Source organism: Oreochromis niloticus, linkage group LG17 (genome assembly GCF_001858045.2).
Source record: "Oreochromis niloticus isolate F11D_XX linkage group LG17, O_niloticus_UMD_NMBU, whole genome shotgun sequence".
In the NCBI taxonomy this organism is placed as follows: Eukaryota; Metazoa; Chordata; class Actinopteri; order Cichliformes; family Cichlidae; genus Oreochromis; species Oreochromis niloticus.
Genome location: NC_031981.2, coordinates 34,813,989 through 34,841,803, shown reverse-complemented (window position 1 = coordinate 34,841,803; position 27,815 = coordinate 34,813,989). Strand labels below are relative to the sequence as shown.

Below are 27,815 nucleotides of genomic sequence, written 5' to 3'. Positions count from 1 at the left end.
AAGAATACAACCACCTTAAAACCTAAACTAGAAATGCCAACCCACTGTTGGAGACGACTCAAAAAGAAAATATAGTGATCCAAGAGTGTCAAATACAGCGCTTATCATTCATCAGCCGTCTCTGTGCTGTGGTTTGCTCTAAAACCCAAGTGGCCTGTTTCAAAGAGTCCACTTCTCTTTCACGATTTTCTAGTCCAATGATTTCTTCTGTCCAGACATCACTGTAACATCTCACTGCATTTGGCACATATTACCATTTGGACAGTGTAAAAAAAAATAAAGTAAAAATAAAAAAAGAACAATGTGAAAGTTTTACAGTGGCTAGAATAGAAAAATAAATGCTGTCAGTGGAAATTTTGCTATCAATCACTCCCTCATCTGTTGCTTCCTTTAGAAAATACCATCCTGTACTATATATATATATATATATACATATATATATGTGTGTGTGTGTGTGTGTGTGTGTGTGTGTGTGTATATATATATCACCCTGACAAAACCTGCCTCACAAGCTACACAGTTTAAAAATACAATTTAATTAAACGGATGAATTACTTAATATTACATTAATATACAAAAACCCCTTCAAAACCTGTCGCTATCGCTTTTCTTTCGTTTAACAATGGCGCCATCACCTGGTACATTTTAGTAGGTACGTCCAAACGTCATCACGGCGCGACAAGGAAGCGCCTCTGTGAGCGTCCTTCACTTTGCTCTATACTACAAACACCCGAGCAGGTTACAAAAGTCTGGCGTTTGTGGAGTACAAGTAGCTCTGAGCGGGTTGTCGGGCTTTATGGAGTAAACGTGGCAGACTGAAGGGAGACGTGCTGTGAGCAGTTTCAGTGTTTTTATTCAGTGAGTGACGTTTAGTTGATACAGATGAAGTTGGTTTGGCAGCTACCGGTGTTGTGCCACAAAAGTGATTTCTTATATTTCTCTGCTTTTTTAGTGCCTAATATGTTTGCTTATATTGGCTGTATTCAAGAGGATTTATCAACGTGTTATACATACATATATATATATATATATATATATAAAATAAAGAAATTATCTAGTATTTTTATGACTCTTTTTAATTGTACCCACATTATAATCAATCAGTCAATCAATCAATCAATCAGTCCAGTCATTTACAACAGATGAAATATAGTCACTTTTGGCAAATACCGGAAATTAATTGTCTGACTTTTTGCCACAGCACCTGTTGTTGTGTAAAGTTGCAGTCTGGTATTAAAGCAAGCTTAGAAGATGTGCAAGTTCTTTTTGAGGCTGTTTTCTGGGTGTGAACACATAGAAAGTAGTGAAAACGTGTGGACAATATGTGAAGGTAGAGTTTACCCAACTGTATATACAAAGCTTAGATTAACTCTTGTGTTATATGGATGAGGGGGCTTTCCTGACTAGAATAGATTTCTGTGGTACAGAAACTGTTATATTGTAACAGTTTACCTGTGCTAAGTCATTAGCTATTAGAATTTCTGTTTTATTGATGATTAATTTTCTCTTTGTGTTTGGGGCAGTGATGACAGCTCCAAACTCAGCAGAAAGGAAGGCCTGCTGGGACGCCAGGGACCATCTCTGGAAGTGTTTGGATGATAATGATGACAATGTTGCATCGTGCCAGAGGTTCCAGAGCGAATTTGAGGCCAAATGCCCGGCCCAGTGGGTAAAATATCCCATCTTGTTTATTAATGGTTGAAGTTAGTGTCACAGATGAGCAGCTGACAGTGTTTATTGGACAATTTTGGAAACTTGAAATTAAATGTAGACATTTAAAGAACCTAAGCGGCAACAGGATTGTCAGCCTTTAGTAGCTTCTTACTCCTTTCCATTTTCCTCTGCAGGTGAAGTATTTTACCAAAAGGAGAGACTTCTTGAAATACAAGGAGAAGATGCAGACTGAGGGATTCGCACCTGCTGAAGGCCCCCAGGGGGCATCCTAATCACTACTCAACTACAAACCATCAAGAGCTGCAAGCTTGCCTGAGGTGCAGGACTTGGACAGGAGCTCGTAGTTTTGTTGTGGACAGAGTGCGTGAAGATCATACTAATAATGTTATTTATTTTTAAAAATAAAGGCTGCTTTAGGAAATACAAGTGGCAGCACAAGGGACCTGTTTGAAAATCCTCATATCTTCCATCCCCGGAAATGCTAAAGGGTCCAGACTTATGGAGTCCAGTAGGATTTCACCTCAAAGTAACGTGTCATTTTGTCACTTTGGATAGATTTTAGTATCGTTACTTCCTGCTGGAAATCTGGAGTCTCAGGTTCAACCTGTTGCCATTAGTTATCCTAACACTGTCCAATTTTCATGTTTCTGTGGTTCTGTTCAAGCAAAACTATTTTCTTTTTCCTACCGCGTCTGTATTTCTCTGAGCAGAACAGACAATCATCTTCTACTTCTGCATCTGCCTGGTGTTTTTGTTAAAAATATACTTATGTGATTAGCAAATAAGGGCTGATCTGATAGTGGAGTTTTAAACTCTTTACCTAAATTTTTCAAAACTCTTAAAAGCTTCAATGAGTTGTGTCATTCACGAATAAATCAAAACAACAGAGTGGTTTTAGTGGTTTTATTGTTGCACATGAAGTAATATTGGATCATCCTGACTCCTAGGTTGTGTTGTGGCTGGATATGAACGCACTATCAGGGTCAACCAAAATTTAAGAATGTTACAGCTCATTTGAAACAGGCAAAGACATAGTATGCTTATATTACAAGTCTTTAAAGTATTTACAGAAGAGCGTGGCCCCTGGGTCAAAGGTCACTGCTGTAACACAACTGAGATGTATGAAACCTTCAGGAGAAGTGAATAAATTACACAAGAAAAAGACATGCTTCTGATTGAGGCTACGCTAAAGGCCCATACGGTACTTACAATGCCGCGATATAAAAAAAAAAAGTGACTAATGACACTTAAAATCTGTGTACAAATATATAAAGGCATATATTTTACATTTCTGCACAGTACAGCGAGTGTTTTGTGCAAACCTTTTTTGTGATTTGACAGTTGATTGAACAAACTACTGCACCCTTCCACCCCTTGCTTGCACAGTCTTTTCCTTAAACGCTTTCTTTGCGTGCTGCATTAAAGAACACTTCAGTACCCAGAGGGAATCTGCAGCCTCCCACAGTGGCATTTCATTTTTTTTCTTTACATGCCATGAGAAATGTTGCTCCTCCCAGGAGACAATGAAAAAGAACAAAAAAAACGGTCACGCTATGGTGTGACACGTGAAAGATTTTGTGAAACCGATTTTTCTGCAGTTACTAAAAAAGCTTTCTGTATTTCATAAAGATCCTTTGTTAGTGTTTGACTAACGTGAGCGCCACAGTTAAAGCTCATACTTCAATAAGTAGGTAAAATATCTTGTTCGACTTGATCTACCTTTAAAAATTTCCAGATCATTTCAACATGTGACATAAAAGTAAATCAGCGCACAGACAAAGGGTTTGTTCGTAGGATCCAAAACACCCTGCTGAGTTCACTGGGTAATGACCAGAGTCGGTGTACAAGCTTCTGCGATGAGGAAAAGAACGTTCTGGCATAGGTCGAGCAGAAAGTAACTGAAGGCAGCTCAAGTCTGTAGCGTAAATACAGTACATCTTCTTTTCTAAGCATCATTATTTTTTATGATTGAAGGAGAAAGGTAAAAAGGCTGGTTGCAGTCAAGTAGTAAAGAAAAAACAACTTTTATGCCTTTCTGATAATTTTTCCTTGGCCTTCATGGAAGTAAAAGAACTTCCTGTGCTTCCAGCTGGTCTTCTGAGGTAACATTACAACTGACACACTTTAAAGGCCACGTTAACCTGATTTTTTGAAAATGGAGTTTATTGAACCTTCTGACAATTATTGTTAATTCATAAAATAATCATTTGAATATCTGAGATTTAAATTGTGTCATATTTGCTACATCAGATTTTTTCTTATTTTTTTGCTTAAAAATGTACTGTGCAATTTCTTTACAATTTTTTTTTTTTTTTTTTTTGAGGGGGGGTTGAGGGTCACACTGATGATGTAAGACATTTCAGAAACTCACGTATCATGTCTGTGATACACTAGGAGTCAAACTTTTATTTGCCAGATGGCTGGTGGAGTCAGGGAATATTTTTCTAGCGGTGGGTCCCAGGGGGTTGTCGACTCGTCACCACCAGGGCATCTCTAGATATGCTAAAGGAAGCCCCCTTATTTAGTATTTACCATTTGAGCAGCTCTTGTTATGGCTGCCAGGTGCACATCATTCATTTTATGAATCTTCCTAAGTAAAACTGACTAAAACTACCGCAACCAGGGTGAGGAGGAGGGTGGAGTGTGCTTTGACATCACAGGAAGACATGAACACTGTTGGGGTAAGAAGTTTGAGTAGGTCATGTTAAAATTGTAGTGTGTAAATTCATTAACGCAAGGCACTGTAAAAGGCACTGCAGTGTTTGAGTAACATGTAGCAACAAGAATTGTAACGTTCACAGCATTTTAGGACACAAAAGCAGCTTCAGAAACTTTGGTAAGAATGTGCATGAAATGTTTAAGGAAGGCCCACGGTGTTCAACGTAAAAAGTACAGTAGCTCTACGTATACAGTACACTGGCAGCCACGGTAGATTCTCTTTTCATGCATTCATCTCGCTTTAATCCAGCAGCCACATCTTCCCTCTTACATGAAAGACAAGACTGATTTTTTCCAGAAATGCTGAAATGTGTTTGATTTAGTTGTAAAAAAGTATATTTAATTGCAAATGTTTAAGTTCAGCAAACATGCAATAAAAAGAGACTTGTCTACAGTGGCCATATGTAGCTTATTTCTATCTAAAAACAGGGAAATTAAAGGATGTTTTAGATCTGAAAATGTATTTCAGGTTTACTGTAAAACTGTCACTTATCATTTTTTTTCTTCTACTATAAATCAAAAAAACTAAATCAGTTCTTGATTTTTAAAGGTTTCAGTTGGAGTTTAATGTCCCCCAGTGGCCAAAGGTGTTTAACATTCCTTGTAACACACCAGTATGGCCAGTATATAATAGTATATCTAAGCAGCTGGTGAGGGTTCTTTCTCCACTTCTTCTCCTTCTCACCACATCCATGTTCTTCTTTTAAGGCCTGTTTAATCAGTATAATTCTGAGCAATCTCAACACTTGCCCAGTCTCTTCCTCATCTGTTTTTGAGTTCATCCCCGCTTTGTACCGCCGGCACCTGCCCACTGTTGGTTATAAGCTCCCAGTGACATTCCTGGCCAGTGCCCAGGCTGGGAACTCAGTCAGATTGAAGAGTGGAACCCCCCAGGTGGTGATGGCCAACATTACCACCGCCACGCCAATCAGATTCACCCCAAAACCTGCTTTGACCTGGAGATAAGGAGGAGAAAAATTACTTCAGTAAGCATTAAGAGTTTTTGTTTGCCACATAGTACGAAATAAAAAGAGCCTCGAATCGGACACACTGTTCCCTAAGGTCTTTTGATTCTGCAGGTGCAAGAAGATTGTGGGACAGTGAGTGTGTGTTTGTGTGTCGTACCATGTCCCTGATCTGCACGTGGCCGTAACTGAAGACGATGGCGTTGGGGGGGTTCCCCACTGGAAGCATGACCCCAAATGACACGCACATGGTGGAAGGGATCAAAGTGTGGAGGGGGTTGATGTGCAGAGTCTCCGACTGGACAGAGAAGTACGCAATGAAGAAGAACAAAGGGGGTAAAGAGAGAGTAATGAAGAAAAAAGACAAGAGGGAAGAGGAGAGGTGAAATGGTTGGGGGTACAGAGGTTATAGATAAGAGAGAAAAAGTTAAAGGAAGGATGGAAGATAAAGAAAAGAAAAAGGATGATAAAGAAAAATTGAACAAACGGGAGAAAGAAAAGGTCAGAGTTACCAACTGCTTCAGAAGTTGATATGACACTTTTAAAAAACATAACATTTTCACATAATATAATATAATCATAAAAATGTCGCAACTGACCCCTCCTGTCACTATGATGTCAAAGTTTTGCAATGTGGGGAAAAAAAAAAAAAATTGCACATGTTTGTACAATTTTATCTGCTGTTACAAATGGTAAACATTTTAAGGGTTTTATTCATTAATCCAGTCAAAGTAGTAAATATATTATCAAGTTAAGTTTGCTGTTAGCTAAATTTAACTTACTAATTTTGGTTTGCTAGTGATAGTCTTTAATAACATTAGCTAACTTCTTGGCTAACTCTAACTGAAAAGAGGATTTTATGAAGTTTAACGGAGTTATAAGTTAGCAAGGAGTTAGGTCGCTAGTTTCCATCCCAAGATGATATACCATTTCTGCTGCTATCACTCGGACATAAATGAAGACAGACAACTAAACAGCAGCGACTTTTGTACGGTTACTAAAGTTGGACTAGCTGGCATATAATGATGTGCTGCATGGAGGCTAGCTGCAGAGCTAATATAAACACATTAGCACAGTGAAGCTGGAGGTTTAACCCTAACTTTTTTCCACTAGGTAAAAGTTAATATGAGGGTTCCTGATGGTTAGAGACAACTGCAATTGCATGGAAGGAAAAAGATGCTGTAAATGGACCAAACTTAGTCAGGAGAACAATCGAGATGATCTATCCAAAATATGAGGTTAGTCACTGCTGCACGGTTTAGATTACTTGCTATTTAAAAATTCCTGATTGTCAGTTATTGTACCCTTGTATCTTCATATCTTTGTTTGCCTCAGAGTGATTCTTTTCTGATCTGAACAAATATTTGGCCCCTGGCAATCCATGAGCCACTGGGCTGTAGTTACATCGTAAGGTTTTTAAAAACTGAGCTTTAAAACATGCAACAAGAGTGGTAATAAAAACCCACAGAGGTGATCACTGACTATACTTTAAGGGCCTGTTCAGATTACATAGAACAAGACAAACATCATTAAAACATGTTAAAAAAGACTTTAGGCTTAATGAATGCAGTGTAGCCAGAAGCAGTGTTCATACGTTATCAGACAACAACCGGATAGAGGTGAAGTATTATGGCACCTGCTGTGAAATAAAAAGAGCCTCGATGTGCACTTTATGAGTAAGTGCACGAGGAACAGGCGCCATTCTGCAATAAAATGACTTGTGACGTACTGGTGAGAAAACGTCACCACTAACAGCTAAAATAGATTATTGCCAATACAGCAGTTTTTGGGGAGGGTTTTCTCAGTAAAAGGGTCATAACGTGAAAATCTTTTTCCCTTACTCTTACATGTGTTTGTGCTGCTATCCCAGTATAGTATAAATATAAGAGTATAAATAACACAGGTTGTTTTATATCTATAAAAAAAGAGAACCTGGCCTCACAATCAGTGCCACTTGCCTCAAGCTTTACATTGTTTGCACTGTTACACACACACACTTATGTAACGGTTATGTAACCAGTACTATTTATATAGACCACCTGGTAAAGATTATTCAAATTCGTGGCCCACATCAGAAGTAATTGGCACGGTTTAAAAATGAAAAAGTATTTTCAAGCAGCACATTAGCACCGACCTGTTAGACTGAATATCCTCCAGGTCATTTATGTGAGTGTTTTTAATGATTTATGACATTTTTATGATCATTAATGAGGAACAGGTGTTGCGATATGAAAAAGAACATGTCATACCAGCGCAGACAGGATGGGCAGGAAGACGGTGAGAGTTGCTGGGTTGGAGGCGAACTCGGTGACCGCAGACACTAGCAGGCAGGCTAGCAGGGTGACCGCCCAGGGAGGAAGGCCACTCATGGGCTCCAGCTGTCTGCCAATCCACACCGACAGGCCGGACACCTACGCGCACACACACACACACACACACACACACACACACACAACATTAATCAGCTGTCTACGTGCTGTTCATATGCCCACCATTACCTACTGTAATAATATGTGAAATGATTCTTCTCTTTTATAGTTACAGTCTCTTGTAGATACATGTTGAAATCACATTTACTCCATGAAAGTAATCAAGAAACCTTAAATGGTAAAAATGGATCGCAACCCTCAGATTACCCAGATGCTATGATGGCAGAGCATTACAGTAATACAAAAACACACAGACATATATTCGTAATACCTTGCAGCCCGCTGCCAGTGCGTAGCCTCCACCGACCAGGATGACAATCTCCCACGGCATGAGTCTCTGGAAGTCCTTCCAGGTGATCATGGGAGCCAGTGGGTCAGACTCTGAATCATCATCTAATAGTTTAAAGGACAGAAAAAAATGTCAATAGAGCAGGATCTGGGGGAATAATATCATGTTTTTTATTTTTATGTTATTATGGTTTTTTTTATTTGAGGGATATTTTATGTAAAATATTGTGAATTTCAGTTAGTGTACACTGTATGTAAGTATGATCAGGAACATCAAACACAGGGACAAATGTCTGCATTTCAGGTACGCAGTGTGAACTCACTCAGAACTGGTTAGGCTGATTAGTGATTAAAACTAGTTTAATATTCAAAGCTAAACACGGTGATGACTTCAGTTGACGAGCTCTGTTCATGAATGCCTTTGAAACAAAAATAATGACACCCACGTATTGAAGGCTTAACACGTCATCGTCATTGCATCTCTGTCATCATAAATCAAAAACATCATAAATATTCAAGAGCTTGACTGAGCTACATCTGTGTCTTTTATGTTATGGTGTTAGAGGTGAGAGTACTGACTAGGGTCAGCACTGGCATATCTTCGTCAAACTGTACATTTTGACAAATGTCTGGTGTCCCAGTGGGTTTCAAAACACTGCACAACTGTGCCAACTGTTTGAAGTTAAACTATTTTTCACTGTGATCCAGTGAGCCTGGAACGTACAGGATATAAATCAACCTGCAGAGGCGGGTAATGCAAAAAAACAAAAAGCACCTCTTGACACCATAGAAATCTGAAGCCCGTCACAGATTCTGGCATTTTAAAAACAATATAATACTTGTGGTTGACTCACTCAGGTCGTCAAACACTTGAAAAGTCATTTGTTTTACCAAATCTCTCACAACATCTGTAATGTGCTGTCAAAATAATCAGAGGCAGTATACGAATGTTAATGAAGCTAGCTGAACAAAATCACAGAGCCCCTTTTTTATTATTCAATATGTTTTAAAGCCACCAAATGGGGCCCTGATGAGACAACCCAAACGTGCTGGAGTGCGTGTTCCTGACCTGAGTTTTTACAGCAAGAGGAGGAAGAGAAGGGCCGCCTGGCAGGGATGAGGAAGAGGAGGAAGCCCAGAAGAACAGACACCGTTGCATCAGTCCTGTAGCCTTTCCTGAGAGAGAAATTAAGAATACACAGATATAAAACAGACACAAAGTCTCATTAAACTACTTGTATTTATTTTATTATTTTAGATGTCATGAAGTGTAATGTAAAATATTTTCACGGTGCTGATTTCTGTATTCCTTAAAAGGGACCTATCGTGCTTCTCCTTACTTTCTATCTCAGTATAACACTGATCTTTACAAGTCCTAGCTCTGTATGATGTCACTGAGACATTCTTTATAGTCGATAAAATGCAGGGAGAAGTGGCTAAAAGGACTCTTTTGAGTAGCAAATAATGCAAAAGTACTCTAACAGAGCCCAAAAATCAAAAATATGGCGTATGAAAAGAGCATAAGCACTCCTTTCTAAGTGTCTATTATACCTACTCTATGTGACAGGGTGCGTATTTGTTACAGAGAACCAGCGCTTCACTAAAGCGTCTGACCACTAACACTTCTGAACGTTTGTGGTCATCCGGCGCGACATTATCAGTACTTACTTTTCAAAGAGCGACGTCCAGCCGGGCACAAAGCCAGGCTCTCTGGTGAACCACAACAGTGTCATCAGGATGAAGAAAACACCTGTCACCACCTCTGGGTAGCTGCACACACAATCCACAATAGCGCGTCAGCAACAATTACATGAGTGACAACACGATGGGGACAAAATGTCACGTCTGGGCTCGTGAGTAAGATGCAAATGCATAGCTTGTATTTACACACAGGTGAACTTAGTCCTTTAAATATACATAAAAAGTGGAAGAGTTGACATCAGAGTTGGAATTTGGGGAAATTATTTTGTATCATTTCAGCTCTGGTACACACCTGATGGGTCCCAGCTTTGCATACTCCTCATGGATCCTCCTCTCTGACAGCATCTCTCTCCTGGTTTTGCGTTTCTTACTGAGTGAGCACGTTTCTCTGAAGCTGAACACACAGACAGCAACAACAATATCAACCACACGGTGACCTGATACGGTCGCTTTGTGCTTTTCAAGCTGTAGCCTCAACAACATACAGGCAGCAGGATTACCATGAGTCCATAATGACAACATGGAGATGTGGGCAAGTAGGAGACCCGCCTCTGTAATCACACCCCTGCCTGTGACCATTAGCACAGCAACTAGCAACACAGCACACACACACACACACACACACTCACTCACTCACTTGCAGCCGAGGAAAAGGAAGTGCAGCCACAGCCAGGTGAGAACCAGCATGATGATGGCGATGGGGAAGCTGAAGATGAACCATGTGCCAAAGTTGATGACCTTTGCGTCTGGATAACGGCTGGAAAGACAGTTGGAAACAGCAGCTTTAAACCACACTCATCGGTCGTCTTCATTTCACTTTAATGTGTAATATACGCATTGCTACGCACTGGCTCTTTAGGGGCTGAGCCTCATGACTCGTGACGGCATGTGTCACAACCGATAAAAATGGAACCTTATCATGTTTAAAAATAGCCGATTTACTCACATCAGCTACACACCTTGACCCAGCCTCGGTCACGTGTGTTTGCTTTGACTGACAGATGTTGTCATTCCCATTTACTTATCTGTGCAGCAGCACAGCTGACTGTCCACACTGATAAGACTGACTATCACAGCTCAGAGTACTGACAGCTTGAGAGCTATACTACACTACTGGACAGAAGCCATAAAGGGTCACCGAAATTCTCTTAAGAAACACTTAAGAAGCTTCTATAGAGCAGACCCAGTTACCGAGTAAAGCAGCAGCATCTTTCTATTTTAAAAGAAGATAACCAACATGACATGCCAGAAAGGATGCCACTTTCTAATATTCAGCTTTATATATATATATAAGGCCTTATATTATGTTCACACACTCACCTAACAAGTGGAAGATACCAGTTCAGTCCCGGGAAGAGACACAAATCCCTTTGGGTTTGCATCAGGAAGGTATCTGGCATAAAATTTGCTATAACAAAATGTTTGGAGGGACTTGTGTGGCGCCCCCTTGTGGATAAGAGAGCAGCCAAAAAGTATCCATTAATGCCCTACATCTAAGTTCACATTCACACTGAACACATGTTGAGTTACTCAGTGATACTTTAGCATGCAGCCTGGAGCATCCAGGGGGGAATCAAACCACCAACCTTCCCCTTACTGTAGTAGATGACCTGCACTAACCACACTGTTGTTACACACTTCTGCAATATACTATTAATATTTACAACCCTTTATTGATAACCTATTGAAAGGTAAGTTTATCACCTAATCAAATGTATTCATGTTTTAGCTGGTAGTGCTGTTTATACATCTAGAACAGGGGTGTCAAACATAAGGCCTGGGGGCCAGAATTAGTCCAGCAACTCCTCCAATCCTAGAAGGCTTTGGAAAATGTGTATAAATTAGGAACTTTTGACTGTATTTTGAGAAGTTTTCCAGGTTTTCCTACTGTTAAAACCTTCCCTATTGCCATTCATACTGCAACAAAGTAACAGATACACAGGAAAATGACAAAAATGTTCCTGTTTGCAAGATTTACTAAATTTTCTTAAATAAACTAGAACATCTATTTAATTTAACACATTTGTCATGTAGAAAAGTTGAAATGTACTGTTGAAGCTGGACTTCTTTTTCTGATATTAACACTTATCAGGGATTAAATGTTGAGTGAAATGTCTTTATTGTGACAGAAAGGGAAGATTCGCTGATACGATTGATACGATCAAAGTGGCCCACCGTGTACAGGTTTGATGTCCCTGATGTGGAATGTTTAAGTGTTAGTTGCTCAGATTTGGAGATACATCAGCTCTAGAGCTCTTGAGTCCAGTGGAACTAAATGACACTCACTGTTACTTTCCAAGCTCATAAATGGTTTCAGTTGGGTTTTTTTTTTTTTTTTTCAAAGGTCAAGTTTTTATTCATATTTTAGCTAATTAAAATGTTGTTGTTTTTTCAGTTAACTATAGACCTTGGTGATCTGTGTACCCTAATTCCACCCAGTGACAGCTGGGATAGGTGAGGATAACCTCCCCCCTTTTTCCACAGAGAAAAAAAAAAAAAAATCTGAGAAAACTGTGACAGGAGACAATATCATCAACATTAATAGTCGTCTGTGTAGTGTATCAGTAGTTTATGATTAGGGCACTTTAAGCTATAAGACAAGTTGTTGGTCTCCACTGTTGTTTCATTTAAAGCTATATAGGTAATAAAGTGTGTTTGCTCTGATATGCTTCACTGCTCTGTAACGACGCTAAGCAGAGTAAAGGTGACATGCAAAGACGGTGATCACATATGTGCTGCACGAACAACTCTGCCATGCCTTCTCTGACTTCCGGGCATTCGCATCGTGGATGGAAAAGTGAAAGCGAGCCAATTAAAAAGTATGGAAAAATGACTGAGCTACTTGTCACAGTTTCATCCTCTGAGGATCATAGATATCTGCATCAAATTTTACAGATCCCATAATATGAAGGAAAAAACCCATCAACCTCATAGCTCGACATAAAGAATCAGGGAAAACTTTGACCTTTGGGAACCATGAGTTTCTATTTAAAATAACAGCAGAGAGAAAAGCTGAGATATTTCAGGCAAATAGAAAGTTTCATTTATGAAAAACAAAAACATAATCCATTACAGAAAAGTATGAAACTATTCTAGAGCTTTTAAGATTTCATCTTAACACCAAATTGCATTTTAAAAAGAACTAAAGCAATAAAAATCATAATATGTTGACAACATCAGTGTCAGTGTAAATTTTATGATCCCTACTAAAGAGACACATTTAAAAACAGTGACAGTCGGCTGGCAGGGCTCTGGAGCCATGAAACACCGGATTCTTTGCACAGTTTAAATAGTTAAAACCCAGTTTACACGAGTATCTTTAATAAGAGCAGAACTTTCACCACTGAAACACCAAGCTTCCATTACCACAAATTTACGTACAAATGGAGACAGAGAACAAGTAAGCGCACAGTGGACGGGGTAATAATTCAAAGATGCATTCCTGTCAGAAAAAAACAGAACAAATTTTTTTTAAAGTATCTCATTTAAAAAAAAAAAAACAGCATTTCATCAGCAGACAAAAGTGGAAAAAAGTTATAAGATGTGAGGCTTCAGCACAGACGTACATAAAAGATGGATGTTGCTAGCAGGATTTTTTTTAACCTAGATCTCGTATGGGTATTATTTGTCATTATGGTAACCACCCTCTACATCTCTTTATAGTCCTTTTTAACTCTAATGGGGACCATAATGTATCAAATGAGCATTACAGTGTATTCAATATGAATTAAGATAGCGACTGGAGACCATAAACTCATCAGGAAAATGTTTACTGAGATTATAGATCAAGCCAACGTTTGAGGCATTTAGTCAGAGACTTCAAGATAAACTGACTTTTAAAATAAAAATAAAACCAAATATGCTGATTTCAGTTTTAGGATACTACATGTCTGAATCATCAGGTAAAAATAAAAAGAGTTGATTCAGAAAGCTACGAGTAATAATATGTTTGCAGTTCCATTCAATCCAATTTTATTCATATAGCGCCAAACAATAGTTGGCTCAAGGTGCTTTATGTTGTAAGGTAAAGACCCTACAATAACAGAGAAAACCTAGCAGGATAAGTCTATAGCAGGGTAACTAAGGAAGGACTCAGGCATACATGATCTAGACCCAACTATGAGCTTTATTAAAAAGGAAAGCTTTAAGCGTACTTTTAAAAGTAGACAGACTATGTCCTGAATCAGAACTTCCATAGAAGAGGGGCCTGAAAGCTGAAGATTCTCCCTCCCATTTCATTTATAATATTATAGGAACCACAAGTAAGCCAGCAGTCTGAGAGTAAAGTGCTCTACTGAGGTGATACTAGTACTATGAGGTCTTTAAGATAAGACAGAGCCTGATTGTATGTGTAATCAGGCTTGTATGTGAGGAGAAAGATTTTGAACTCAATTCTGGATTTAACAGGGAGCCAATGAAGATAAGCCAGTGTGGAAGAAATCTGCTCTCTCTTTCTAGTCCTTCCCAGAACTCTTTCTGCAGCATTTTGGATCAACTGAAAGCTTTTCAGGGAGATTTTAGGACATTCTGATTATAATAAATTACAGTAGTCCAGCCTAGGAGTAATAAATGCATGGAATAGTTTTTCAGCATCACTCTGAGACAGGATGTTTCTAATTTTAGAGATATTATGCAAATGTATAATATCTCTAAAATCAGAGATATTATGCAAATGCAGGAAAGCAGTCATTACAGTGTTACTGGAGGCCAAGGTAATGTCATCCAGAGTAAATATCTGGTTACATACAACGTTTCTAAGATATTTAAGGGCCAAGTACAATAACCTCACAATTGGAGGTCTTCTAGATCATTAGGTCTTTAAGAAATTCCTGCAGTTTAATTAATTGGAGTGTGTTATCTGGCTTAATGTATATATAAAGCTGGGTATCATTTGCATAGCAATGAAAATGTACACAGAATACTGCCTAAGTGATACATGAATAATTTGAATAGAACTGGTCCCAGGCAGAACCCTGTGGAACTCCACAAGCAGAGAAACCTGCAAACAAACAGCTCGTTTTAAGCTTTTAAAAGTTAGCCGGGTGCTAAAATAACCCTCCGATAAATCTAACATTGCTTTGTTAGAGTCTCTGCCCTCATTCGCATATCATGGGACTGACAATGACGAGTCCTCCACTTCGTGTAGACACACACTAATGTGTCTACACAAGGATATAGCATAGATTAAAAGGTTGGGTTTTTTCGTTTAATTTTTCTGTATGTCATACATGCCAACCCTCCCAATTTTTCCTGGAGAATCCCGAATTTCACTGCCCCTCCTGAAAAATCTCCCGGAGCCACCATTCTCCCGAATTTCTCCCGATTTTCCACCCGGACAACAAAATTGAAAAACCATATCCCAGATTGGCCCAGCCAATTCCAGTTTCCAACAATGGCTACTACTACTGCAGCTACTTAGTTTTAATATTACTCTTATTACTCTTTCTGGGTCGCAAAATAAACTTTTAACATATTTTCAGGCGAGAATGTAGCTGTGTAAACTTCAAATATCTGAACCAGTGTTGTGCCAAACAGTGATTGCCGCCCCCCAACAGCCCTTTTGAATGTCTCCCTAATTCTGAGGTCTCAAGGTTGGCAAGTATGCTGTATGTTCGATTGTATTTTTATAAGTTTGGTTGTATTTGTGCAGCACTGACAAAAATCATATCCACAATCTGTACAAATATGCTTGTCAAAACAACTGATGTCAAGTTTATCACTTGTTGTACTAGCATGGACTCCAGTTTTGGATCAACTAAACTGAATAAGTACACACAATCGCTGAATTTCAAGCTTAAATCTCTAATCTATGAGATTTTACTTTACACTCCTTAGACTTGTTGGTGTTCCTGTTAGCATTACAACTACTAGCACACACTCAATCCCACACAGATCAAAACCTGACCTTTGCCCAACAAGCTGTGACATGAAGGAGGCCATTCTGTCAGGCGTAGAGCAGTAGCCAGATGAAATAGTCTCTGTCAGCACTGTAGAGGCTGATTAGTTTGATCTCTTGTGGCCCCAGACACTCAGCTAACATAAACTTTTTCAGAACAGAGAACACAGCAGCCAAGAAATCAACCAAGCTGTAAACATGTTTGAGAACTGAGGAGATGTCTGCAGTCATTAAAGGCCATTAAAGACCAGCTTGTCTCTCTGGTTCTGAACAGTTTGTAAAGTAGATTTAATATTACTGTCAACAGATGTTGGAGGCTTATTTAAATCATTACGTAAGCAAGCGTTTGTGTAGATACCACATACGTGAGCATATACTTACGTGTTAAACTGTTCAGCAAAGATGAGGTTGGTTGATGTGCCTGTGATGGTGATGAGTCCTCCGATGGTCGCTGCATACGTGATGCTTAGCGACAGGCATTTACAGATCATGTGATCCCTTTTGGTGGGATACTGGGAGTCTCTTCTCATCTTCACCCGCTTTACATTTGGGATTTCAATCTCAACCTAGACAGCAGTGATAAAAATGTTGTAAACGAAGAGCAAACATGAGAACCAATCAGGAAGATTGCTTCAAGTTCTTATTTCCAGTAACATGGCTATGGCACACCCTCTTCAGTGACACGCTGCTCACCTGTGGCAGGTGGCCGTTGGTGTTTTTTATGAATTCCTGGTTTGAGATGGGCTTTAGACCCGAACCGTTGACCTCAGCGGTTTTTGTCTGAAAACAACAGAATACCGAATCAGTGCAAGCATATAGATTTTCCTGTGGCCAATTTCTACATTCTGTGTACTTCACACACACACGAACACACACACACATGTCACTTACGTCACTTAGTGTGGAGAGCTCCTGCTTATTGTAGTCATTGCTGGAATAAGAAGAGAAGATAAAGAAAATCAGCATGGTTGTGTGAGAGAAAATTGACTTTACTTTGGTTAAAATGAGTGAGACTGAAGGAAAACAGTCATTTGACGTAACTTAATAGCACAGATAAAGAGGTAAAATACTTGCAGAACTACCACAGAACCCTGTGTAGACAACATTTACATATCATTGACTGTACACAGGATAAATAAAGACCCAAAATGTCCACACACACATACCAGCTGTTGCGGTAGAGCAGCTCTAGCTGGTTCTTGTCCAGGTTCTCTTCTTTGTCTGACACAGCTGCAGAGAAACACAGGCATCATTAAGTCAATGACAGAAGTAGTTGAAAAGTTCGACTATTTGCCTGTTAACAAGAGACCCTCTCTGCTACAGCACCTCAGATAGCTTCTAGCTAATGTCCACACTGGTGCAAGCGCTGTCGTTACATTTGCAGAAATGTAGTGAAAGACCCAGACATACCACTGTCCTCCTCAGGCACCTCTGCCGTTTCAGAGTCGTCATGACTGTCAGCCAGACCAGTGCAGATCAGCTGCTGCAGGACAGCCTCGGCTATGGGCATCACCATGGCTGTGGTGGATGTGTTGCTGAGCCACATGGAGAGAAATACGGTGCAGCACATGAAGCCCAGTACCAACCTGCACAGGAAGGTCATTTTATACTTTTGTGGGGGGGAAAAAAGACATTTTGACTACATTTACCATCATTATAGTGTTTAAATGTACAAAAGTGTGATGCTCACATGCCGGGCTTGGCCCCTGCAATCATCACCATCCTCAAAGCAATCCGTTTATGAAGGTTCCACTTCTCTATGGAGGCCGCCAGGCAGATGACTCCCATCAGCAGCAGAGTGGTGTCTTTGCAGTACTCTGCTGCTACCTGAACACGCACAGAGTTACAAAAATGATCACTTCAAACAAAAAGTCTACATCATTTCAAACTAATTAAATAGATGCCATAAACAAAATGAGATGTGAGTAGGCAGGAAGAAGTTCCAAGACCCTCCTTTCACCCAGTCCACCCTCCCTCGTACGGGATCAGCACTTACAGTTTGTTGTTCTTAATCTGCTCTACTTCCCATCAGCAGCGTTCACAGGTCTGCAGCATTACATAATCCCAAGTGCACTCACCTCTCACCTAAAATCTTTTAATTTTCCTTAAGCTGAACTTTTACACTTTGTTGTTCTTGGGAACAAAAGTAGGGTTTTATAGCGTAGGCCCTAAATAAATGTCTCTCCACACTGTTTGTTGTCATATAAGATGTCGAAATCCTATAAATGAACTTTTAAAAACAAGAAACCAACTTTCAGCCTGAATGGGAATCAGACAGATGCTGGAATGCATCCAAGCCTATCAGCTGCTTTACAGTAACAATAACAGTTGTTAAGATAATAAGTTATGACTAAAATAGCTAAAATCTCAGTGTTGGCTAATGCAAAGCTTAGCAGTGAGAGCTCCAGGTTTAACAGACACATAATCATTGCTACAGTATTCACATACAGTATACAGATTATCCTCCACAGCTGTTAAGCACTGAAACTCGGCTAATCGGTTTTCATTTCAATTCACAGCTACAAATCCAAGTCATAGTCCTTTCCAATCACTTTCAATATTAGCTTTTTTTAATGGAACACTTATGATTGCAGAAAACTTTAACTGTTAACTGGATGAGATAAGATCCTGTGCACTGTTGATGCTCTTATATTCAACTCTTGAGTGGCAGCAGATGAAGACAGAATCTAATCTCTAAATTAGCAGCATTAAAGCAGCAGAAAAAGAGGAGATTACAAAAAAAATGAAAGTGCTATAATAGGCTGGAAATGTTGCATAAAGCTCTCTGCTGGCATATTTATGGAACACCATCACAAGCGGCTTACAGCAGTGTTAACAGGCAGCTTTTGTCACTGTTTGTCAAGGCGAATTGGTCACGGCTCAGTTTTTATGTAATGCAGATAACAAAGGTAAAGATGATGAAGGTGAGTTTAATTGAGAGGAAACTGTTACTGGTATTTTTTTTTTTTAAAGAAAAAAAAGGGACTGACGCCAATGGCCACCACTATCAGTAACGCCAGTCCCATTGTACTAAGGTTCAGCAGTGGTGTTAATGGTCGGTAAAGTGTGTGAGAGGCTGGGTGTGGCCACGTGAAGAAACACTGAAGAACATCAGTGGGTACTGATCATGAGTGCCAGGTTAATGGGTTCATCTGCACTCTCCACTCAGTCATGTCTAATGAAACCTTCACAGTTGAGTGACCATGCCTCTGGTTTACACTGGAGCGTAATAAGCAACAGAGCACTGTAAATCAAAAACCTGATGTATGTCTGAGGAGCACATGCGTGGACCACATTTCTTTAAGCATACATGGACATAGCACAGTCCAGAACACAAAAACCATGCACTGTCTGACCTGCACATACATTTTTACTACCACTTTTTTTCCTTTCTCTTGCTTTAATGTTGCTTTAGAAAATAGCAAACCCGCAACAAAGTAAGACAATGCAGTGTCTAAGGAGAATATTCTTAATTATTCAATAACCTCTATTAACCCTATTAATATGGACATAACTCTAGTTAAACAGATATATAGAGATCTGTACAGCAGATTTTTACTTTATAAAAACACACACTGTAAAAATTGATGAAACTTGGTTTTGCCTTAAAACAAAACCTACTGGCACTCCTGTGCCCCATACTGTACAGTTACAAGAAGGACAGGAGACAGAAGTCTCAGTCCTGGTGGCTTTTCAAACTGAAAGAACAGAGGAGGAGATTTGAACAATAAGGCAAAGTTTTAACAAAAGACATCCAGAATTAGGACTTAATAAATTAAAAAAATAATTGTTATCGTTTAGATTCACTGCACTGTGTCAAAGCTGTAGTTTGCTTTGAAAATAGTTAGCTAAAAACGGTGCTGTAGCAGGATGTGCAGCACATTGCTACAATCCTATTTTACAGTGCTTTTTATGTTCAAATGGGCATTTTAATCACATGACACATTGAAAACCCGAGAAACATGATGTGAAAATCTCCACACAAAGACAGAAAAGTGGAATCAGCAAACACAGCATTCACTGTTACACAGAAAGATTACGGTAATGTCTTTTCAGAAATTGAGAGCTGGCAATGCCAAAACTTCCTCCAAATTTCAAACAAGCAAGCAGAATTTTAGGTATTTTGTGGGACACTGAACTGTCTTTTAGCACCTTGTACCAATCAGTTTAAGATTTCACTTATAACACATAAAGTGCGAGGTCTACCAACTGATGGACTGCTAGAAGCCAGAGACTTAAATTCTCTTGTAACTCTTCTAGTTGTTCCTATCTCTACTCCATCTGTCTGCTCCCTTTCATTTTCTTCATTCAGCAGCTCCTCAAAATACTCCTTCCATCTTCTCAGCACACTCTTTTCACTCAGTACATTTCTATCTTGATCCTTTATCAGTCAGAGTGTCTCTGCTCTGTATGTTCTAACCCGACTATGTGAAACTGCCACAATCAGTCGCATTTTTAAATCACTTCTGAAAAACAAGATCTTTGTTTTTCTTTGCTCTCCTTCTCTGCCAGGCTCTGCAGTTATGAAAAATCAAAACTTTTAGCTCTCATTAGATGCTACAATTTTCAATATACAACTCACTCTTAATTTGACATCTCAAATAGAGTTTATAAGATTATTTCAACTTCAGAGAACTGAAACTCGAACCAGACAGTCAGCTGGAAAGAAGGACTCACCTCACTGGACTTGAGTACGCCAAAGAGTGGGTAGAGGAAGGCTGGGACCAGAGCAGCAGCACCCAAGGGAACAGCTTCAGACACCCAGTAGACGGCCGTCACCATCAACACGTAAGCACAACACGCCTCCTGCAACCCAAAAAAAGTCTGTCTATATCATCCACACAATAAGCAATACAGAAAAAAAGACACAGGTCTCTATAGCAACTGTATTTTAGATTTGCAGCAACATTGGCCACACACACACATCCATGTGTGCATACATAAATGTGCACAGTCTTTTAGAATACATTACAAGTACAAGTACAAGTATTGTGTGCGTTTATCCTGTGAGTTTATTGTTGTGGCAGCAGTGGGGAGTGTTGTTTGTACTTAATATCCAACTGGGACACACACTAACTCTCTCTCTGACAATACTTTAGCGCACGCACACACACACACACACACACACACACACAAACACACACACAGTGATATTACATTAATCTTGTTATTGGTTATATAATATCGACATGCCAGCCTCTCATACCGCTCTGTCGCAACACCAATGGGCTTAGTGACACGCTCTCCAATCTTCAAAACTAAAGTTGAATCTCGTGACATTTGTTAAGACCTTTTATAGCCGACACTCGCGTTGCAGAAAAATACAGTTTGTTCATAAATTAATTACGCTTAATGCTTAATAAGCTTAATTTAGGTCAGAATGAATGTGTCACAGACAGGGTGCACACAGTGCTATTATATATGCAGATTATCACTATGAGACTTGGATAGTCTTTTGTTGACTAGAGATTTCATATTAGCATCTATCAAACGCTGCTGGAGTCTGTACTGAAGAATGCTTAGTATAGCATTTCGCTTGTAGCAGGTCACTTAATCTCAAGTTAATAAACCCACAGGGAGTAGAATTAGCCACAGGACTTTAGCATGAACCATGTCCAGACCTGCTTGAACTCCCATTTTTTAAAAAAAAGACTTTTCAGAAGTCAAGCTTATCCATGCATGCTGTTTACATTATGTTGCAAGAAAACGCATGTAGATTATTACAATTCAAAGACATTTAGAAGAACCCTGAAACTTTAAAGTTTCAAAGTATCCACAGGTAAGTACAGATGCCTGAGTGCATGTGACAACAACCACAAAGAGACTGTGAGAGAATGCTTGTGGGTAATCTGCTGCTCGCAGACCGTTTTTAAGGTAGTTCAGTATGTTGATCTTCAGTGTTTTCATCATGTGTTTTTTTTTTCAAACTGTGAACCACTTTGTAACTCTGTATTTTGAAATGTGCTATACAACTAACACTATTATAAAGTTACAATAATCAATTTTTTATAGCTATATTAAATGTTTTTAATAGCTATAGAAGTACTATAGAAACAGCAACAACAAGGCCTAATATTATTCTCAACTCACTACCATTTATTTATGACCTCTGGAGTCGTTTTGCATAATTCACAGTTAAGCGTTCTTCTTCTTAATTAAAGCAGGCTTTCTTCTGATTGGTTGCCCCTTGTAAGCAGTAAGTGTGAACAGCAGGGGGGTGGAGTGCTCATCATAACAACAGTCGCCTCAAGTTGCCTTTATATTGTAAGGTAGAGATACTACAATAATACAGAGAAAGCCCCAACAATCAGATGACCATCTGTTAGCAAGCATGGCGAAAGTGGGAAGAAAAAACTCCATTACAGTACTTTGGCTTTAAGATAAGATGGGTCTGATTATTCAAGATTTTTTATGTGACAAGGATTTTAAATTCGATTGTGGATTTAACAGCGAGCCAGTGAAGAGAAGGCAGTATGGGAGAAAAGTCAGTAAAACCAAGTCTTTCTAGTCAGTTTGTCTGTTGCTGTGTTTTGGATCAAATGAAAACTTCTCAGGCAGTTTTAGGACAGCCTGATAAAAATGAATTATAGTAGTTGAGCCTAGAAGTAATAAATGTTGCAGATTGATGGTAAAATAGTTTTTCAGCATAACTCCGAGACAGGCTGTTTCTAATTTTAGAGATATTGCACAGATGAAAGAAGGTCTGAATGTCTATAAGACATTCCTGCAGTTAAACTTACTGGTGTGTGTCATCTGGCTTTGTGAGTAGATAAAACTGGGTATCATCTGCACAGCAATGAAAATGTATGTTATGCCTTCTAATAGTACTGCCTAAAGGAAGTATGTATACTGTAAACAGAAGTGGTCCTAGCACGGAACCCTGTGGAACTCCACACCTTAACCTGAACCCCAGTGTGTGAAGACGACTCCCCATTTCTGCTCTCACTGATATCACAGAAAGCCAAAAATTAAAAAAAATGTCTCAAAAGGAGCATTTAGAACATTCTAAAGCCTGAGCTGTTGGCTCACAGGGATTACTTGCACATACAAAGCCCTCATTATATGAAACCCTGGCCATATTTAACAAGCATCTACCACTCTAACAGAAAATAAGCAGAAGCATAAAATGTGCCCTGACGTGGCTCTGTTTTTGATTTGCTGTTGACAGCATAGGTTTTTACTCTAAAAGTTGCTTACTTTTTGGAAACTTTCCTAAAGATTTAAGGGGCATTTCCAGGCATTAGGTGCAGCTGCCTGATTAGACCAAAATGAGATGTTTGGGGTTCATAATCAAAGAGAACTTTGCCACTGAAAAGGTTACAACAATTTAAATCTGAGAAAACATTCCAGTATTATAAAGAGAGACATTGTGACCAAATAATGAGTTTTTGCACTTTAACAGCTAGCTTTACAGCATCCTGCCTGTGTCGGACACAACACCACACCGAGGACGTGCTGGAAGCCTGCCAGATCAGAATCAGAATGCTTTATTAATCCTGGGGGGGGGGGGCGGGCGGGCACTGGGATTAAAGCAAGGCCAAAGGTCTGACTGCTGGTTTGCGGGGGGAAAAGCACACTGATGAGAATGTAAAGAGGAAAAGAAATGTGACCTTTAGAAAGAACAAACAAATGGACAGATAAACAAAAAAGACAAATCAGCAGTAATCCATGATTGATTATTGGTCACTATTTATCAGAGCACAGTTGCCCCACAGAAACTGCAGCTTCAGTTAGATCCTCAAATCCTACTCTTTGGCTTCTTCTTTTGGCTTGTTTTTAAAGCCATTGTACTTCAACCTTTGTGCTGAAAAGACTTCACACTAAGACGTGTCGAGGTTCAGAAGTCATCACACGGAGGATAACCTGTGCTTGTGCTGGTTTTAAGGCAGGCTTCTCTGAAGGTTATGTAACCAGTTATTAATCTTAAAAATCATTTCAGCTACAAAATTAGCCACTCTGCATATATTTTATGAAAGTGCCACCTGCATGGCCATTTTTGAGGGAAAGTGGACAACTGACCAGCCACCCCGGCTGTGACAGGCATGAAAATGTGAGGTGCTGTTTTTTGTTTTCCATCTAGGTGAGAGTTCACTTGATTTTCTGCTCCTGTTTTAAAATGTGATATTGGAGAACCAGAGGGAAAATGTTAAACGGCTTAACAAACTGTAATGGACCCTTCAGGCACAATCGTATCTTCCCTCAACCATGATGCTGCAGAGAAGAAAAATATAAGTTTTTATGTTCTGGGTATTTAGCTGCAGTTTGTCATAAGAAACTTAAACAGAGACAGTGCATCTTATTACTCTCTTTGTGCTAATGAAAATGGTGAAATAGATCATGCTTTAGACCATTATTGAATGTATTTAACAATCAGGACACTAAAAGGACTCAAAATTTATTTGTAACAATGTCTTGGATTTGTTGTTTCCTACTTTCCTGCGAGATCTGTGAGGAAGAAAGAGGAATGCAAATGTTTTCCCTTTGCTCCTATTCACCAGACACTTCTTGAGTCTTTTGCATTCGAGCCCGGTGTGGTTTTAGAAGCCTTGAGCAAAGCGATTTCTGTGAGCTTAGTGGGATGAGAAGGGAAGTTTTTCTTTGAAATCTCAGTGTTTTACAGCTGACAGGTCAGCTTTTCTCTAAACAGAAGCCCATTGATTGCCTCGTCAACTAACTGTTATCCGTGATCAGCTTGGGAAATGAACATGATTATTATTCAGTTTAAAAAAAAGAAAAGACAGTTACCTAAGGATGTCTGATAGGCAGATTAGGTCACAGCTCAAACATTTTTCACTGAGTCAATCAGCAGAAGGCTAAACGGCTCAATAGATAACATGCACACAGTTCACTCCCCTGCCCATTTGTACGGGAAAATACTTGTATGAAAACCGACTTTATACTGACAACACTGACGAAACTTCCTTTTCTGGGACTGAAGTTTGACCTGTCCAAGGTGTACCTCGGCTATCTCATCAGTCACAGGGTGCACACCTACAGACCCCACTACCCTGAACTGGGTAACAAATGGGTGACATATCAGTCAAACAAATTATTTACCCAAATTGCTCTGACAATAAAAGCATTTTTAAAAGAACATCAGTACACATCACAGCTAAAAAGACCATCTTAGGTGAGCCATACACATATACAAAAATCTGAGCATAAGCTCAGGAGGGATAGGCCAGTCACCTACACTGTCCAAGTTTAAAACTCATTTCAACTACTTGCCTTCAACCCAGCATTGGATATTTATATTTGTTGTTTTTATTAGTGATGCTTTTACTTTTTCATCATCAAAGTATCAAAGCAATGGGCACACTTCAATTTTGTCCTGATCACCACTGTTATCCTCCTGCACGCTACATCCACTGGCAATCCATCCACATGACAAGACAACTAAAAACCACAAATCCCAGATTTCTGCTAAAGCAAAAGTCAGAGACTCACCAAACATAAATCGTAATTAACTGCCAGTTTTTTTAACAGTAGTAGAAATTTTTCAGTGTGTGCATCACAGCAGCCATGCCTAAAGCCAAGGAACATCTCTTTGCATGTGTGTATACGTAGCTGTCTGGACTCAGCAAAAATTTTGCAAAGTTGTGAAACTGCACACGTGCGCCTCTGATAAGCACTGTGCTTATCTGCCACTGGCTCTGCTTCTTTGTTCCTGTCCTCAGTCTCTCTGACCTGGCCTGACTGCATCCTACAGATGTCCTGTTCAGCTGCAGCTGGACACAGGACCTCTCCAAACACACACACACACACACACACACACACACACACACACAATGTTACTCTGAACCCGTCACATTCCTGACACAGTCTGGGGTCCCTGGTGTCGTAAGGAAGCCACGTGGGGGCTCAAATCCAGCGAGGTTGTGGGTTGATTATATAACTTAATTGCTTGGGTTGTTTCTTTCTTTTTCTTTGTAGTCAAGTTTTTGTTCTTTTGTTCTTTCTTGGCCTCATCCTGCGCCAGTTACTCATGCCAAACATCCACCACCACTGACATAACAGCAGGGCTCCTTGGCGATCGCTCTTATTGGCTGACGGTCAACTTGTGGAGCATAACACTTTCTTTGAATATGAATGACATTAAAATAAACACAGAGAAACACCTGCAGTTACAATTGAGATACATGTAGAAAACACTATGGCCGTGGGTCAGTGAACATGACAGAATATGATCTAAAGCGCACCTCCTCTCAGGTGTTGCTCTTAAACTAGTCTTACGACCCTCGTTCATAAATACTGAGAACACATTTTTTCTGCACGCTTTTATCATTCTTTTTAATGTGTTAATTCAAAATTCTTTCTTTTACCACAGATGTGGTCTAAGTTACAGTCCCGGCTGCTCACGAACATTAAAAGCGCAAAACTTCAGATTCTGATTCAGATTTTTCAAACGCAAACTTTAACACTTTGGTAGTAGCTATATTTAACGCTTGATCCATGCTTGAAAACACAAGAAACAACAGGAAACATCTAGATATACTATAACTGATATTGTTTTATCGCAGAACACCTTGATGATTTTGAAAATGTGTTACGTATGCCATGACTTTTGAAATGACGTGGGCCTTTCAAAGACACAAGGGGGATTTATATTTCCTTTAAATTGATTGTTACCTCTGTGGCTCAGATGGTAATGCATTAAAGTCACAAACTGGAGCTAATGTGCACCATTTGCATCATAAATACAGTGACGTGCTCTGATAGGGCGTTTTAAAGCTTCAATTTTGGTTTGCTGATTGCTACTGTGTTTCACTGGTCACTGGAGACAAAAAAAAATCCTAATCCCAGTTGAGGTGTTCTCAGTATGACATACACTGGAGGAAAAAAAGTGCTTTCCACTGGATATCATGGAATCTGACAGGTGACCACGTTAACCAGAGGGGCTCTGCAAATCAGAGAAATGTACTGGTCTGAGCCTTGGTAAATATGAGACCACACCACAATCTGAAAGTCTGAAACAAACAAAACAAATATTTAAAAAATACATGAAACTCACTCCCCAGCAGCAAACGTTTAAGGTTTTAGTCTCAGAAAGGCGAATGCTTGCAGATGGCTCATGTAATTCTGTGCTTTTCATTACGATTTCACTAATGTGAGGACACTGAAGACAGAGCTATCCCAGATTCGCAGGGAAGACAAGCAAAAGAGGAACGGACCTCTCTCCTTTCATTCCCATCTTTTCACTCTTCACTTTTTTATTTTTCAGGAGCACGCTAATGTTTAGCTCATCAACATGTCGCGACATCTCCTCTCCACACACACGGCTCAGCTGATGATGGGGGGAGCTCGAGACAAGCGATTATCAAAACGGAGGACAGTGCGCCTTTTGACTGATTCTCTCTCTCTCTCTCTCTCTCTCACACACACACACACACACACACACACACACACACACGCAGAACAAGATCCCATCAGGACACTGAGGCCAAGAGCAGCAGCATCACCACCCACAGATCAACTGGATATCTTGTTTACTGCTGTGCCGAATGGTTGCTAGGTATTTATTAAGAGTAAATTATTGGCGCATTGATATGTTTGATTTAACCTAAGTTCGCATATACTAATCATTTTTAACATACATCTTTAATTTATTTCTTATAGGCACTGGTATATCCATCACATGTAATGCTTTTAAGAGATTTTCTGGTGCTTTAAATGTAGTTTCTCGTCATTCTGTCTTTAAATGTTTCACATCTGTGCATTAAAAAAGCGTATCTGTCGATCTACGAATTAACTTCACTGACTTTGACGCACTTATATATCAATAATTTCCAATTGAATATTAATACTTTTATATTCTATCCATCAAATACATTGATAGAGAAAATTATACAGTTAAACTCTACCGTGCTCTTATTTTAAAACCCATTTGGTTATGTTAAACGTTCTTTTGCGTTTATATGCTAATAATGAAAAAAATTCACATTTTTTCACTCCCTCTCTCTCTCTCTCTCGTACTCACACTGGTAGGGTGGATGAGCGGTAAGGGAAGCAGGGACAGCGGGATGAACACCACAAGGATCAGCTTCCGCGCCCTCCACAGCTTCCTGAACAGATCCATCCTGGCTGCGGCCTCCAGCCTCATGGGTGACCCGAAGCTCTGGGTGGAACCGGCCACAACTCAGCAGA

General features: G+C 39.6%; 2 protein-coding genes across 4 annotated transcripts; one reads left to right on the top strand and one right to left on the bottom strand.

Annotated features, from left to right (window-relative positions):
• The first annotated feature begins 656 nt into the window (after window positions 1–656).
• coa6 (cytochrome c oxidase assembly factor 6) lies at window positions 657–3,568 on the top strand. Of its 3 annotated transcripts, none has more exons than XM_003455703.5 (3): window positions 657–832; window positions 1,524–1,669; window positions 1,848–3,044. In XM_003455703.5, the coding sequence occupies exons 2-3, from the start codon at window positions 1,526–1,528 to the stop codon at window positions 1,944–1,946; spliced, it is 243 nt and encodes an 80-aa protein (XP_003455751.1). In that variant the 5' UTR covers window positions 657–832; window positions 1,524–1,525; the 3' UTR covers window positions 1,947–3,044. The 3 variants fall into 3 exon arrangements, 2 of the variants coding, with proteins under 2 accessions (XP_003455751.1, XP_003455750.1); XR_001222930.3 differs by having other exon boundaries at window positions 658–858; window positions 1,524–1,665; window positions 1,848–3,568; XM_003455702.5 differs by having other exon boundaries at window positions 662–858.
• slc13a4 (solute carrier family 13 member 4) lies at window positions 2,154–27,803 on the bottom strand. Its single transcript, XM_005460421.4, has 16 exons — window positions 27,649–27,803; window positions 20,349–20,477; window positions 17,362–17,498; window positions 17,082–17,257; window positions 16,838–16,901; window positions 16,563–16,602; window positions 16,365–16,451; window positions 16,053–16,237; window positions 10,413–10,532; window positions 10,068–10,169; window positions 9,743–9,844; window positions 9,144–9,250; window positions 8,058–8,179; window positions 7,607–7,768; window positions 5,518–5,655; window positions 2,154–5,348 (listed from the first exon to the last, which is right to left on the bottom strand). The coding sequence occupies exons 1-16, from the start codon at window positions 27,769–27,771 to the stop codon at window positions 5,211–5,213; spliced, it is 1,932 nt and encodes a 643-aa protein (XP_005460478.1). The 5' UTR covers window positions 27,772–27,803; the 3' UTR covers window positions 2,154–5,210.
• Window positions 27,804–27,815: the final 12 nt, after the last annotated feature.